Source organism: Lycium barbarum, chromosome 8 (assembly GCF_019175385.1).
Source record: "Lycium barbarum isolate Lr01 chromosome 8, ASM1917538v2, whole genome shotgun sequence".
Classification (NCBI taxonomy): Eukaryota; Viridiplantae; Streptophyta; class Magnoliopsida; order Solanales; family Solanaceae; genus Lycium; species Lycium barbarum.
The window spans coordinates 108,812,098-108,827,334 of record NC_083344.1 but is presented as its reverse complement, the minus strand read 5'-3'; the positions used below and the strand labels follow the sequence as shown (position 1 = coordinate 108,827,334).

Sequence of the window (15,237 nt, the reverse complement as noted above, 5' to 3'; positions counted from 1 at the left end):
ATTAAAATATACATTAAGATTTAGATATCTGAATCTGAATACACATATGAAATTTAAGATGTTGTATTTGCTTTGACTAAACTTGTTTCAAATACTTTTATGTAATTTTTACATATGTAAATTTTATTTCAAAAAAAAAAAAAAAGATTAAAAATTCTATATATGTTCGAATTCACACCGAACTTAGTTAGTTTGACCTCGTACTCCGAATCAAGCCAAAAAAATTGAAACGGGGAGTAAATAATTAAGACTTTTGTTTTCTCAAACATTTGAATGTATAAAACTTATTTCTATTTAAAAATTTAATATTTATAAATTTCAAATAAGATACTTATAAATTAATCTAATCCTATACTAACAAAATAAGTTCTAAAAATTTATATGGCGGTTACGTTGCTGGTGGTTGTGACTTGAGTGGGCTATATATTGATCTATCGATTCGTTTCGGTTTTTAATGATATAGATTTGGTTTATCAATTTGCAAATATGCTAAATCGCTAATCGAATCATATCGATAAGTCGTCACTAACGGTGCAGTAAATCGACTTAACCGATATCTGTTGGAACTTGGAAGCTTATAATTTTCAAACACCTCCAAATTGCAATAGAATATAATAGGGAACACGTGATGCTAGTTAGGGGTGTAAAAAAATATGAAAAATCTACCGAACCAATCGAAACTAACCATATCGAATCGATTTCTAGTATTTTTTTCAATAAACCGTGGTTTTTTATTTAATTAAAACCATCCTGAACAATTTGGGTGGTCTTTTTAATTTATTAAAAAAACCGAAAAAATCCCGAACCGAACCGAATAGCTTTACATGTATGAAATATATTTTATATATTACAAATATATTAAATTGAATATATAAAATATATTTTATAAGTTATATTTCAAATATAAAAAATAATTTTGGCCACTGGACATACGCATCAAATTCAACTTGTGGTTTCTGTGGCCTACAAACTGATGTTTGTTTTGGCTCAATTGATCAACATTGTTGCCTTTGGCAAGTTACTCTTCTCTCTGGTCAATTAATGAGGGATTCACATTGTTGATGCTATCATTGTTGTCTTGCTACTTGACATAACACATTTCAGTTTAATTACTTTGTGTAGTTTTTTAATAACTTTTACATTAAATATTTCAGAAGAAATAAATAGAAGTTTTATTTGATGGTGTGCTACAAATAGATTTGTGGAGGTCTGCGTCGTTACATTTTAATAATGGTGTATTCTTAGGTGACACTTTAAAATTAAAATAACTGAAAATTAACCGAACCGTACCGATATAGAAGAAAAACCAAAATAATGGAACGGTTTTGAAAAGTCCAATTTTGGTTATACAAAATAAAATAACCGAAAAATTGGGATGATATAATTTTTTAAAAATAACCGACCGAACCGTCCATTGACACACCTATTAATTGCTAGTGCTGCTACAATCCAAGAAGAAGAAGTAGAACTCCATCGCCAGCATAATTTAGGGTAGGAAATCAATGAAAAAAAAATAGTAATACTCACATTAGAATGAAATTCAGATACACTTGGTTTGGGGCACACATTAAAGTAAAGTCCCTATGTAAATTCTATAGTTAAAATTAATAAAAGAGAAGAAATGTACGGTACTAAAACTGTCTAATATACTCTTATTCTAAATTGCTAAATTGTGATTTTATATACCAACTAGCAGATATATATCTCGCTCTCACGTAAAATTCGATGATTCAAACATATTACTGTAAAGAAATGAATTTTCGGTCTAACTCAACCCCAAAAGATAACTTATGAGGAGAGAATTATCTAAGTCCATTCTAGAGAATTGTCTCTAGGCATGTTGGATAATTTTGGCAGTTATAAAATACTTCATTATTTTAGAGAAGGTAATAAAGTCGCTGATAAATTGTCAAATTGTGGTTTAGACTATAACCAAACTACTTGGTTCAAAAATTTCCAATAGTTGCCTAGAGAAGTTAAAGGAGAATTCAACATGGACAAGCATCACTTTCACACAACAAGAACAAAGTCATCTTGAATACTCAAGTTCTTAGAAATTACACTTTTGATGTTCGTTTACTTCTGAAATGTACAGGGAAGACTCTTAGCAAAGAGTCACTTATTCCCGGTCCTTTTTGAGAGCTAAAATGTGTACCTACTCTTGTAATGATTGGAGCCTATTCCAACCATGTAGTAATTTGGATTTTGGTTTACCAATATCCAACTTTTGTAAAGTTCTTGATTATGAAATAAATTGGACATCCAGTCTCAATGAGACGAATGACCTTTGATAGAAAAAATAAATGTCTAAGTCGATATAAGAAGACCACTCATTTCATTAATCACCGACATGGGAGTTTTTCATTCTTCAACAATTGCAAATATATTGAATGAGTAGTTAGCAACATGATGCCATTGTTATATATATATATATATATATATATATATATAGACAATGGAAAGATCTATAATATATTGTATAAAGTCTAACAGATCATTAAAATGTATAACTATATTGCAATAGATATGGGAGAAGTTAGGATTTGAATTTTATGAGTTCTAAATTCTAAGATAGTGACATGATCTGGTGTTAGCAACTGAGTTTTAAATTTAATTTTTAAATATATTTGTCATTTTCTTAACACAAATATAAAATTTAAATTAAACTACTTGGTTCAGCCAAACAATTTCGTAACCCGCTCCGATTATTTATTCACAGACCGCTTAAAAACCGTCTAGTTAGTTGCCTGCATGTTTTTTAATATGCCAGCCTGCGCTTCCAGATAATTACGAGATTTTTTTTTTTTTTTTTGGGTTTTATCGACTTTTTGTTTTCATTATAACTACCAGTGGCAGTACATAGCTTATTTTAGGTATTCAATTAATTGTATATATCTCAGTATTCAATTAGTTGTTTACTCTATGATGCATTAACTTTGTTAAGTTTAAATGCATTAGCCTAGGCTCTCTTTGTAAGATCTTTGGATCACAATGACAAAAGGAATACTGTTCTAAAATTCTGAGGTAAAGTATCATGTCCCCCTCCAACTTAATGTAACTATTTTGAAAATCAATGGTCGAGGTACTCTTGCCAAACCCCCATCATCACATGATTTTGGTATTAAAAAAAGTATATATCTCAGTTGGTTGACTACAACTCTATTTAGATTATTCAATATCGTAAACGTGTCCAAGATAAAAAATAAAAAAGTATATATCTCAGTTCATTGACTATGACTCTATTTACACTGCAACAAAATATGTTTTTAGCGGCAATTAGTTAACGGCAATAACTTAATTGTCGCTAGTTGTATTCTAAAATCAATTATTACTGGCAATACCAAACTTTAACCCTAACAATAAATGTCGCTAAAGGCTTTAGCGACCTTGGATTTAATGGCATTTAACCAATTGCTGGTAAATGTTATTGTGGCAATAACTATTGCCGCTAAAAGAAAAATATATTGCTACTAAAAGCCTATTTTGGTGTAGTGTTAGATTATTCAATATCGCAAACATGTCCAAGAAAGTTGGCTATCTGTTGAACTCAAAGCATCTCATAAAAAATAAAGTCTTATTTCAATGATCAGTGCACACATCCTTATTCTTAATACAAAAAGTATTAAAAAAAGAAAAGAAAAACTATAGGAGTATCGAATATAATAAAATAGGAAACTAGAAGCAAAACTTCAAATTAATGTGTATAATGCAGGACCATAACATTATACTCAACAATAGCATCCCCACTGGTTGTATTAAACCAATACGTCTTCGCGGTGGCGATACCCTGAGCCAACCGGAATATTCCAGAACCGCCAACGATCGGCATCTCACGATACTGGTTAAATACAGGGTTCCTGCCAAGAACACTAAGTGTGCTACCATTGTACTTACCAGTTGTGAACACAAAGTTCATGGTCATAAGAAGGCCAGCCTCATTTTGATCAGCTGAACCATACATCCCCTGGGCCCGGCCCATTATAGTTGAATTGGGCTCTGGCCCAATTGTTAGTGGGTCGTCAATCATTGCAACAGACCCAAAGAAAGTTGGGGATTTGGCAGTCATGTTGGACTGGGCTATTGTAATTGCAGTTGGATTTTTTCCTGTTACTATGTCGTGAAAATAGAAATGAAATTTGGTGACCTTTTGTTTTGCATGGGGAAGCTTCTTGAACCAATTTTCAACAGCATTGGGTCCTAATTCAACCCCTTGAGCTATTGGCATAGCAATAATCATGAGACAAAGCAACAGAACTAAGCTTGTTTTTCCCATCTCTTAATTTATTTGTGGAAGAGTACATTAAGTGTAGATACAAATATATGAGTATTTATATGGGGTGTGTGAGTAGAGGTTGGTTGTCCAAAAAATTAAAAAATATTTTGCTCCTTTTCATCAGGAATAGAATATATAAGTTGTTAGTTAGTTGACTTAATTTTAAATTTCTATTTAACATAGGCAATCATCTCAAATCTGAATTAGAAGGAATAAGAAAATAAAAAAAGGACAACTAGTAAATATTACTACATGGTACTCCATTATTTAGTATACATGGTTAGGAATTTTTATATATAAATAATTAAGAGAACCTCTAGTTTTCGAGTATCTCTAGCTATCTTAAAGGACTAATTATTAATGTAATAGGCTAGAATAGAGCAGAATGGATGATTCATATAACTGATCCAATTTAAAGATTGAGTAGTATTTGAATATCTTTCAAACGGTATTATTTCTTTTTTTTCTACGATTAAATATTTTCATTCGTGGCTTCAAGTGGGGAGGTAGTTCCAACACCTGCCAAGATGCCTATACAGCTCAGGTATATATGTGTTTTCTCTAAACCCTAAAATATGCATTACATTAATCTGCACGTTCCAGGCGGCTATTTAATTTCTCATATTAATTTCAGTTAAAAATTTAACAATGAAATATGGAAGATAATCAATTAGAATGGGAGAGACCAGGAAAGAGCTAGAGGATTAAACTAGTTAAGCTTTGATTTGGTTAGTTGCTTTAATTTAATATGTTGTTCTTTTTCTTTATTTGTTATCTGCGATGGTATTTGGTGGGGTGATTCGTAAGGGCACGTCTGGTGTGGTTTACGTGTTTGACCAATGTAGTTGTTAGCATTTATATTCAATTTATATACCTGCCCCAATAATAAGCTATGTTCATAATCATCTCAAATCCAATAGAAAGCATGAAAATATTGGAGTTGACAAGATTTTAATGTTACAAGTTGGGACGTAAGGCCCTCTTAGATATCCGATAAAATTGAACAATAATTAGTCGGTCAATAAGAACTTACTTTTAGTTCAATACAAAATCGGGACATAAGCACTTCTTTTTTTAACTCAGTCTAAAGAAGTTTCGCGGCTCAATTTTACAGTAAGTCTTCCGACTCTTATATTTTTCTTTATTGATAAAGTAGAAGAACTAATAAATCAAGGATTACAAAAATATCGCATGAGAAACATCATACACTATTTTTTCTAAATTATTTTAGATAGGAGTGGGACCACAAATAGAACTGAAATTAAGAAATGACCAGTGGCGGAGCTGGGATTTTGACCTAGGGGTTCAAAAAATGAAGAAGTAGGGGGTTCAACATCTACAATATACACATAAAATATATATATATATATATATATATAATGTAATTTTTCGTCGAGGGGGTTCGGATGAACATCCTGGAGCCTACCTAAATCCGCCCCTGAAAATGACCATGACAAATTCAAACCTTCTAGTTCTACCTAAATAGAGGAAGATGAGAGCTCAACAAATTAGCTTCCCATAGTCCTCAATAGCTTATTATTTAAGGAATAACTTCAGACCCTTCAAATTTGTCTTAATTATATATACCTTTCTTATGATTTAAAATATTATATTAACCATCCTTTTTTTGATTTGCTTGTCACGAAACTAGTTTTAGAGGATATTATTATGTGACATATCTTAATTACCCTTTTATTTTATTACTATATGCAAATTTTGTTACTCAAAACCTTTCCAAAAAATAGCATTACTGGATTTTACAAACCCCCCCCCCCCCCCCCCCCCCCCCGCCCCCCCCAAAAAAAAAAAAAAAGAGGATTCTGCCACACTTCTCTAGAATCGTCTTCAAGCTCTCTCAATCACCATTGTCGACGTTGGAATCATGGCACTTTCGACTACCCTCAAGCAACTTCGTCATTCAATTGGCTTATTGTTATTGTCTATCTGATCATTGGGTCAGTTGGGGTATTTATCTGATCGTTGTGAACAACTTAAAGTAACCATCTATATATTTCGCCTTTGATTAGTTCCAACTTGATCTTTCATTACCACATTACATTACCCTGTGTTCTAAATTGAAATTTTGATCTTGCGTATGGGTGTCAAATGAGCGAGTTTCACTAAATTTTGGCTTACTCAGTATCTAAACAAACCTCATTATACAAACAGCAAGAAGACCATTTACCATCCTTCAGAACAATATATGCTTGGTATATCTCATTCTGATAAATTAATGAATAATATGCTACAACATAAAAAGAAGCCATTTATGTACAAACCCCGACAGCAATAAGAGATTTGCAAGAAAACCATGTTCAGATGTATCCCCATCTTGGTCAAGAAATCTTCAGAAAATCATGACCAAGTTTCAAATACGAGGTGGCCTCGTCCTCTAGCCTTTCCCAGAATTGTGCACATAGGAAGAAATAGTCAGGAAGACGTAAAGCTCAAGAGCAATCAGCTTAAGCAAAAATGCCCATTCCCTCCAATGCACAAATCAAGTATCAGCTCTGAGTAGAATTTCCAGTTCTGCAAACAACTTCTCTAATTCTTCGCCAAGACACTATACGAGTCTAAGTATTCTGAATCATGCAACAGGATGTAATGTCCATCCTCTATAGACTTTATGTGTTCCCCGTCGTACCATGTTACAGTTCCTGCATACATGAATTTAATATTAAGTAGAAAAATACCAGTGGTAGCAGAAAGAGATATTGCAGCCTCCTTTTGGACTTCTAGCATAGTAGCTTCGAGAGATGCATAAGTTCATATTCATATTTTAACTTCCACTATGGTAATATAACATCAAAAGTAACACGCATGTGCCTGTCAAAAACGTGTTCAAGAGGCTTGACGATCGTCCCAAATGATATAGTTAGCAAGGATGTCAATATGTCAAGTAATATGTGACTGTAGAATATATTATCCCTGGTGATGAAGCATCGTAAGGGAACCCAAAAGTAGCAGTAATCACGCCTAGTTCAATATCAGCTTTTTAAAGGAAAGCAACAAGAAAGATCCGATGCCATCCTTGATGTAGATAATAGACAGCACAGTATCAAGAATGAACGTATATCAATATGCGACGCTTAGAGCTTCCAGTAAACTTTAGTCTTATCCATACCTGGCGCAGTAACTGGTTCCTGTTCCCTAGTGACATGGAGCATGATTGTCCCTGAAAGTACTGTTATAAATCCACATATCTCAGAAACTATGTCGCTGGCACTTTGTCCTGCCCAGTCCTGCGAAGAAAGATTATAATGCAGGTAAATATTCATAATACCCTGTATCCTATTCATAGAGGACCATAAATAAAAAGAGCTTCAACTGACAGAATACCTTGAACATTATTGCACTTGCGACAATGGTCATGGTGGTGAACATTACATAATATATTGGAGAAACAATTGCGGTGTTGAATGTATCCAGTGCCTACGAAATGATGTATATATATTAGAGATGCTTTAAACACTCCAAGAGAACCACCTTGAATTACCCATAACAATAATACATGTTGTGAACTCCAAAACAAAATTAGGTATCTATAGTTAGTAGTACGAACTTCAAATTAACTATCCTTCTAATCATCCAGCAACACTTCTAAGGTTAATTTGAATCAATCAACTATGCATCCCTGATTCATCTAATTAGGAAAAGCAACGACAAGTAACAAACTAGAATGTTCGCAGAAAATCCATTTTGCTAGATACAAAACAAAACTACTTGTTTGCGATATCAAAATTATGCTGCTCAGTAATCAAACATTCAAGATGGACCAATAAGTGACTCAGTGAACTGAACTGTGGTACCTGGTCTCTCAACTTAGGATGAGAACGGGCATTCCTAGAGGACTGCTCAGGTTGCACATTAAACTATTCATTGGCATCTAAGAGGTTCGTCAATAAAATTCTTTAGCTGATTTATATTTCTGAATTACAAAAACATGAAAAGAAACATAAACAAAGTCAGCAATTTTGGAGAACATTCTAGCATAGTTGGGATCAATTCTTATTATCAAGTTTATATGAAAATTCCAAGACAACCTATGCAATAATTACCACCAATAAAAGGAGAGCATAAAGCTGAATAACTACTTTACTATCTAAATCACAATATTGATACCAAATATGCACATAGATGTATGATCTAAACTACTCTCGGATATGGCCAAGTAAAGATTTGCTAGGTTGATAAGACTACATCAATTAGGAACGAATCAATCACAAATTAGTTGGGGTCGGCTTCTCGAATCCCTTGTATCCATTCCGCTCTATAGATAAAGTATTACCTTATTAAGGTAATTCAGCTGTGTGATGACGCATATCACTGCAACAGTAAGAAAAAACCATGTCTGAGGATAAGCAACTTGACTAATTCCTTCCAAAGTAAGTTTTATTGCAATTCCAATAGCCTTTATGCTGACAATCTGCAAAAGACCATGAAAAAACTACAGCAACCAATCTCTGGACAAGGTAGCAAGCTGTTGATATGTGCAAAACGCATCATAATCCAGAAACAGTTTGGTGTCCAGATTGCAGCTAAGAATAGTAGCTTAGAAGGAAAAAAAAATTACCGTGAATGAACCCATTAAGGAACAGATTCCCAAATAAACCAATATATTTGTCTGCCCATAGAGAGGCTCAAAATACAAAATCAAAGCTAGCACCATCGACAAAGTTGCAGCTACATAAACCAAAAATGCTGCAGAAAGAGGCAGTAAGGAGGAAATCAGTAACAACTTCTACAAGTACGATGAGGTTTCTCTAACCTATGGCATGATAAACAGAACAGCATGTATGTTAAAAACACAAAATTCAAACCTGGTTGAGTTGCCAAAATCCAGATTTCTTCCAAAGAAGCTGGCATATGCTCCTGAGGTGCATGGATAACAATAACCACTGAGCCTACTATGCATGAAACGCATCCTAGTACACCTAATCTTTGCAATCGTTCTTTCAACATGAAGTGTGCCAAAACAGCACTACTCAAAAATTCACCAAGGTCAGTTTTGCAAACACCACTCACGGTTCATTATTAGAGCTTACAAACAGTTCATAAACTTCAAAATCATACCTGATAATTATACTCAAAACACCAAGAGGGGTCACCAGAACTGCTGGAGCATATATATAAGCCACAAAATTGGCCACCTCCCCAACGATCACTGCATATCCAAATCCAAAATTTTAATCGAAATCCAAACCACACAATACCAATACATTCCTTTCCCCGAAAGGGGTTTAAGGTAGGGAGACAACTCATGATCTACTCACTTGTTATCATGCCTGTCCACCAAAGTGGTTCAAGCAAATAAGCATAGCCTCCAACTCCTGCAGCAAATATCAGAATAACTGTTTAAGTGAGTGAACTGAAGTTGGCACAGTATGTGATGAGGACAAAATGATCTGTTCCAGATTTTAATTGGTTTCAGGCCATGAGTGATAAATTAGACAAGGACAATGTGGCTAAAAGGCCTCAGAACAACTGCAAATAACTAATAATTAACACTTTGCAGTTTTACTTTTAAAAATTGATAGAATTGATATATCAAGAGAACAGAAAAAATTTCAACAACAATTTTTTCAGAAACAAAGCAGAAGACTGAAGTATTTATTTTAACTGTTCCCAACTCAATCACAATAAACAGTAATCACACCTGACATGGACTAAGCTCGTCAAACAAACCCTTTAACCACAAAACTTCTTTAATCGCCTCGGCCATAGCCATATATATATCACCATAGTAGATTATGTTACAAGATGTTGTAATGGTGCCTTCCAGCAACCAACACAACTGCCAATACAAAATTGATAGCCTGTGAGTGATCTTTTTTATCAAAATTTCTGGCATAATCAGAGTCCATAAAACCAACAAAAGTATTACTATTTATCCCCAACTTTACACATATATCTAAACTTCCACACGAATATCAAAGAATGCACTTCACAGCTACACAGCTTATTAATGCGCTTTACATGGACAAACCATAAGTTTACATACTAATATTTTGTTAAATCACCATATGATCATTGCATACGTAATAGAAACAATATTGGAACATGGAACTCCCACCATATATATCTTCCCTCTTCATCTTGCTCATGACTAAGCAGTTGATAGTTTGAAATGTGCAAAAAGAGGAGTATTCACAGGTTTAGCATCTTTCAGGATAAACCTCTAGGCTTTGCCGAATAAGTTTATGTGTCAACGATAGCTTCCTAACTTATCAATCTCTCTTGATGTCCATGGAAAAAAAAATATATATATATTAACTACTTCCAAAGTCATTCATTTCAAATTCATTGTTCAACTGTATCTTCAGTGTGAATGTCTATCAAATCCTCGGCAGATCTTAAGATGCCATAAATTGAAATTGGCAATCCAGTAAAATTTCTCAACATAAACCTTTTCGTCAAATTGACTACTAAAACTGAGCCCGAGAACCTCATCTAGATACCAGATTGTTAAGATAGAAGTTTCAAAAGTATCTTAATAAGCCCTTTACAACAGTAATTAAGATAATAATCTTAATAAGCCCTTTACAACAGTAATTAAGATAATAAACAGAATATAGCAAAAAAGAAACTCAATTCTAAATGTGATTCAGTCATTGCACCTATCTCCACAGGTAAGAAGCAACCCACTATTTCAAAGATGGTATTAAGCATACTCCATTAGAGATAACAGTCTAAAAATATTGGAAGTAGGACAAGCAAAATCACCGGGTAGTTTGCACTTTTGCCCCTACTTTGTGCTGGTCTTCAATTTTTTCCACTCAAGACAAACAATTTTTTCGCGTGGCATAAATTTATATTTTCGCATCATAATATCCCACAACTTATACCCCGTGCCATTAAAGAACTTATGCCCTGCTAGGCATAAGTTTGATTATTAGAGAGCAAATTAAATACCAACCAATTAAAGAGCAAATTTTGCTATTTCTTCAAAATTGCCTCATATGGTTCCTTCTCTATAGCACACTCACGCAGTTAAGTTTCCTATACATATATTTATTGCCACAAAACTCTCTATCTGAACGATTTACATTTTGAACTCTATAAGTGAGAAGCAGAAAGCTTACAACTACATACCTAGTGTAATCCCACAAGTGGGTCTTGGGAGGGTAGGTTGCACGCAGACCTTACCTCTACCTTTGCGGGGTAGAGAGGCTGTTTCCGAATAGACCCTCGGCTCAAAAGAAACATAGTCAATGCAGGATTGCACGAAAAATAAGACAACAAAATATCAAGATACAGGACAAATGGAGCAACACAGAGTAATACATACATAAAGATAATGATCTGCGCGATACCAAAAGAATACTACTAAGAAAAGGAGAAGAGGAGATGGAAAGGCTAACGCCCCAGCTCTCTCACACACAGCACGACAAAACTCAACTACCTACTAACCTTCTATCCCAATCCTCAACCTCCAAATCTTAAACAGAAGGCTTCTATTTAACAATTTCTCAACAAAAAGGAAATGTCAAATGTAGTAATTCAATTGAGAGAAACCTGCTCGATTGCCAGCAGCAGCAGCACGCTTGAGACCTTTCTTCTTCAAGATAAAGCTTGTTCCAATAAACAAGCTTGATGATATTGCCAGAATTAACCCTCTGCTATTGTCCGAAATCGTCATCCTCTTCTTCTATCTTTTCCTTACTTCTTAAGCATATAATACAAGGTCAAATGCGTAGAGTCCCCCAAAAGGGATCACGATAAAGACCTTACTTAAAATAACAATGGCCCAGTAATTCAAAATTACAAAATGTAAGATGAGGATAAATCCAGTTTCCCGCCAAACAGACTTGAAAAAAAAAAAAAAAAAACTCAATTATCACCTCAGAAAAAGACAGAACTGGAACAAATCACAATCCACCAGCCAATTCAAAGCTATAGTAATTGAGGATTTGAAAGTCAATGGATACCGAGCTTGTCCAATCTATTGCTTGTATATATAGATCTTTTTAAATCTGTATATAAATACATAGAACAGGAGTAGAATCGACCCGCTATTAAAGATCCATACAATAATAACTGTGTACTTATCTCATGACGTAAGATAAAAATTACTAGGAATTAACTTATGTAATAGAGTCGATCCACTAGTAATGTAGGGGTTTAGGAGAGGGAGATCTGAAAAAATTGATTATAGAAAATGGTCCCTCCCCTATTGAATCTACGACTAAAAGTCGTTGTTGTCGCGTTATTGTCGGAAGCTTCGTTATTATGGATTGGTTGATTCACTGTGACCATGACGATGATGTTGGGGACACTAGTTGAAAATGGAGAAATTGAGGAATTGAGAGATCATGGTTAACGACCACGAAAGGTACCTGACCTGACCAACCAAAAACCCAAATTTGTCTTCTGACTTGGGGCCACTTGTCCTATTCACATTGTGTAATGTTCAAACTTTAAACCTGTCTCCGTTTTAATTTATATGAACCCATTTAACTGGGCATTACATTTAAAAAAGAGGAAAAACTTTTGAAACTTATGGTTCAAAATAAGCCTTGAAAATTTGTGTGGCTATAAATCATTCATAAAGTGAATTTGTTTCTAAATTTAAAAAAAAATCATTCATTTTAACACGAACTAAAAAAAATAGGTTCAAACAAATTGAAACTTATACTAATCTTTAGTATTGTCTTAATTACGCGGCTGAATATTCGCATCATGGGTTAGTCGTTATATTGAAAAAGAAAAGCGTTATGAATATTCTCGTTCAGATCCCAAATATTAATATTTTGGCAAACTGCCGTTTGGACTTTTGACATGGAAACTTTTTCCTTCTTTTTTTTGTCCAAAAGATACTTTCAAAAGATTATTTGATTATACATTGAAATAAATTTTTGTCATATTTAAAGACTTCAATTTCTAATTTTTTTTTAATCTCAAGTGAAATACATATCCAACTACAATTTTAATTTTCAAATATTATTTTTCAACTTCAAAGACTCTTTTTAGCAAATTTCAACTAAATCTATATCAAAATGCCTACAAAATCTGGTTCAAATTATTTGTTGTTTTACACAAATAAGAATTTATTATGACTTCTCTTTCCAAGTTTTATCTTTACCTTTTAAATTAGTGAAGTGGCAATTAAGTATAAAAGTGTTAATTAAATAAAATGTTTATGATGAAACAAAGAGTAGTATAGACAATACCCTTGTGATTAACGTTAACGCCTCTCTTAAAGGATATCCGAAAACATTTGAAGACAAATAATTTGGACGAGATATTATCACTTAAACAATTAAATTTTTGTATTTGAACAATTCAACTAATAGAAACCAAAAACTATTTTGACCTTTTCAGCCAATGTATTTTTATTGTTCTATACTTCTTTTTCATTGAATAATCGATTTACCAATTTTTATACTAAATCTTTTAAAGTGTAAAAAAATCAGGAAGTGTACGTGAGCCACTTGTCACTTCTCACCCTTCGTTTTTGGTCTTAAGAAGCCAGCCAAGGAAGAAAGGACTTAAATCTATATATAATATAAAGCTAGGAATAAACAATTCTATGTGACATCTCTCTATGACCAAGAATTCTATTTATCTTTTTTCTCTTTTTTTTGACTTTTTATATCATTTTTAATTATTTTATCTGAATTTAAAAAGTCATCTCCAAAACTCACACCCCTTCACCTTCATAACTCCTACTCTTAATTAGTATTAATAATTAATTTCATAATTCCTAATTTAATATACAAGTTGTGACACCTAATTAAAATCACACCAACATGGTATTCTCATTTTTTGACAATTTTTTATTCATTTCTCTACAAAATTTATATATATATATATATATATATTCTATATATAATATAAAGCTAAGCCAAAGAAGAGTGATGTGGCACCTCTCTTTGGCCAAGGATCCTATTTATCTTTTTTCTCCTTTTTTTAGCCTTTTTCATTTTTTTATTTATGAGTTATGTTAAAAAAAAATTACTCCTTTAATTCTCTTAATCATATCTTAATTCTGTTAAATGTGCTACATTTAACTCTCTTAATAACATTTATCATGCAGACGGTTAGATGCTGCTAAATGACTTCAGTATTGTATTTTAATTTTATTTTTCTTACCTTTCTCATTTTCTTGACTTTTTAATTGATTTGTTTTCTCTTCCTTTAAAATTGATTGCTTATTTATTGTTGTTTGAAACGGTTGAGGTGGCAATGAGGAGTTGTAACTCTTGAGGGCAACTAATTGTAGCATTCAACGAGGAAACAAATGGTTATTTTTAGCCAAAATAAAATTTCTCTTAACCCACTCTATAAATTGGGATTCACATACACACACACAAAAAAAAGACCAGTTCATATCATTGAAACGGCAAATTAGAAAAGAATAATCGACACCAATGTTTGGTGATAGCGGAGACTGCAAAATTTTCCTTCTTCCTCAACGTTGGTACTTTTATTTTTACGTTTAATTATGGATAGGTTGTGGTACTACTATATCGGATTTTTCATTTACCAATTGCAAGCTATGTTCCTACCCTATAGATTATTTTTCTTGCTCTAAAAAATAAGTTAAGTTTATCATTTTCTCGACTTACTTTGTTGTATTGTATTATTTGTTATTTTTTAAATTTTGGGTCTATTGATTTATTGCAGAGTTGAATGACAACAAAATATAACTTTTGTGGCAAGTTTATAAGGATTGCTGGTTATTCTTTAGTGTGTGTCTTGCCTGACGTTATTTTTTCAGAACATGCACTATTTCGGAGGTTCAAGTTTGGACGTTATTTGTGACGAACATGAAAGACATGCTCTACCACAGTGTTCATAGAGAACAAATTGGATGATTTCACTAGGTCAGAAGGATGCATATTATGGTAGGATGAATCGTTCGGAGAGACATGTGAATATATATTGTTTATGAATTCGCCAACATATCACTTGGTCCTATCACTAACCGATCAAAGGAACTTATGTATACATGTGATTCGTTC

General features: G+C 33.1%; 2 protein-coding genes across 3 annotated transcripts; both read right to left on the bottom strand.

Annotated features, from left to right (window-relative positions):
- Positions 1 to 3,694: 3,694 nt before the first annotated feature.
- Positions 3,695 to 4,273, bottom strand: LOC132605255 (dirigent protein 22-like). The gene has a single exon (XM_060318459.1). The coding sequence runs from the start codon at positions 4,271 to 4,273 to the stop codon at positions 3,695 to 3,697; it is 579 nt and encodes a 192-aa protein (XP_060174442.1).
- Positions 4,274 to 6,460: 2,187 nt separating this feature from the next.
- LOC132606620 (probable magnesium transporter NIPA6) lies at positions 6,461 to 12,657 on the bottom strand. 2 transcript variants are annotated; one of them, XM_060320200.1, is made up of 10 exons: positions 11,789 to 11,922; positions 9,930 to 10,067; positions 9,547 to 9,603; positions 9,347 to 9,437; positions 9,094 to 9,254; positions 8,847 to 8,974; positions 8,562 to 8,699; positions 7,613 to 7,705; positions 7,398 to 7,515; positions 6,461 to 6,930 (listed from the first exon to the last, which is right to left on the bottom strand). In XM_060320200.1, exons 2-10 carry the CDS (start codon positions 9,934 to 9,936, stop codon positions 6,818 to 6,820), a joined length of 906 nt encoding a protein of 301 aa, XP_060176183.1. In that variant the 5' UTR covers positions 9,937 to 10,067; positions 11,789 to 11,922; the 3' UTR covers positions 6,461 to 6,817. The 2 variants fall into 2 exon arrangements, with proteins under 2 accessions (XP_060176183.1, XP_060176182.1); XM_060320199.1 differs by lacking the exon at positions 9,930 to 10,067 and having other exon boundaries at positions 11,789 to 12,657.
- Between the last annotated feature and the right edge of the window lie 2,580 nt (positions 12,658 to 15,237).

Bases quoted from the DNA above. Each gene is read 5' to 3' on its own strand.
- LOC132605255 (XM_060318459.1), bottom strand. From the start codon at position 4,273: ATGGGAAAAACAAGCTTAGTTCTGTTGCTTTGTCTCATGATTATTGCT.
- LOC132606620 (XM_060320199.1), bottom strand. From the start codon at position 11,912: ATGACGATTTCGGACAATAGCAGAGGGTTAATTCTGGCAATATCATCA. The intron at 8,975-9,093 runs GTTTGAATTTTG...CTCTTTCTGCAG, and splicing joins GATTTTGGCAACTCAACCAG to CATTTTTGGTTTATGTAGCT. The intron at 7,706-8,561 runs GTAATACTTTAT...ATCATTTCGTAG, and splicing joins AGCTGAATTACCTTAATAAG to GCACTGGATACATTCAACAC.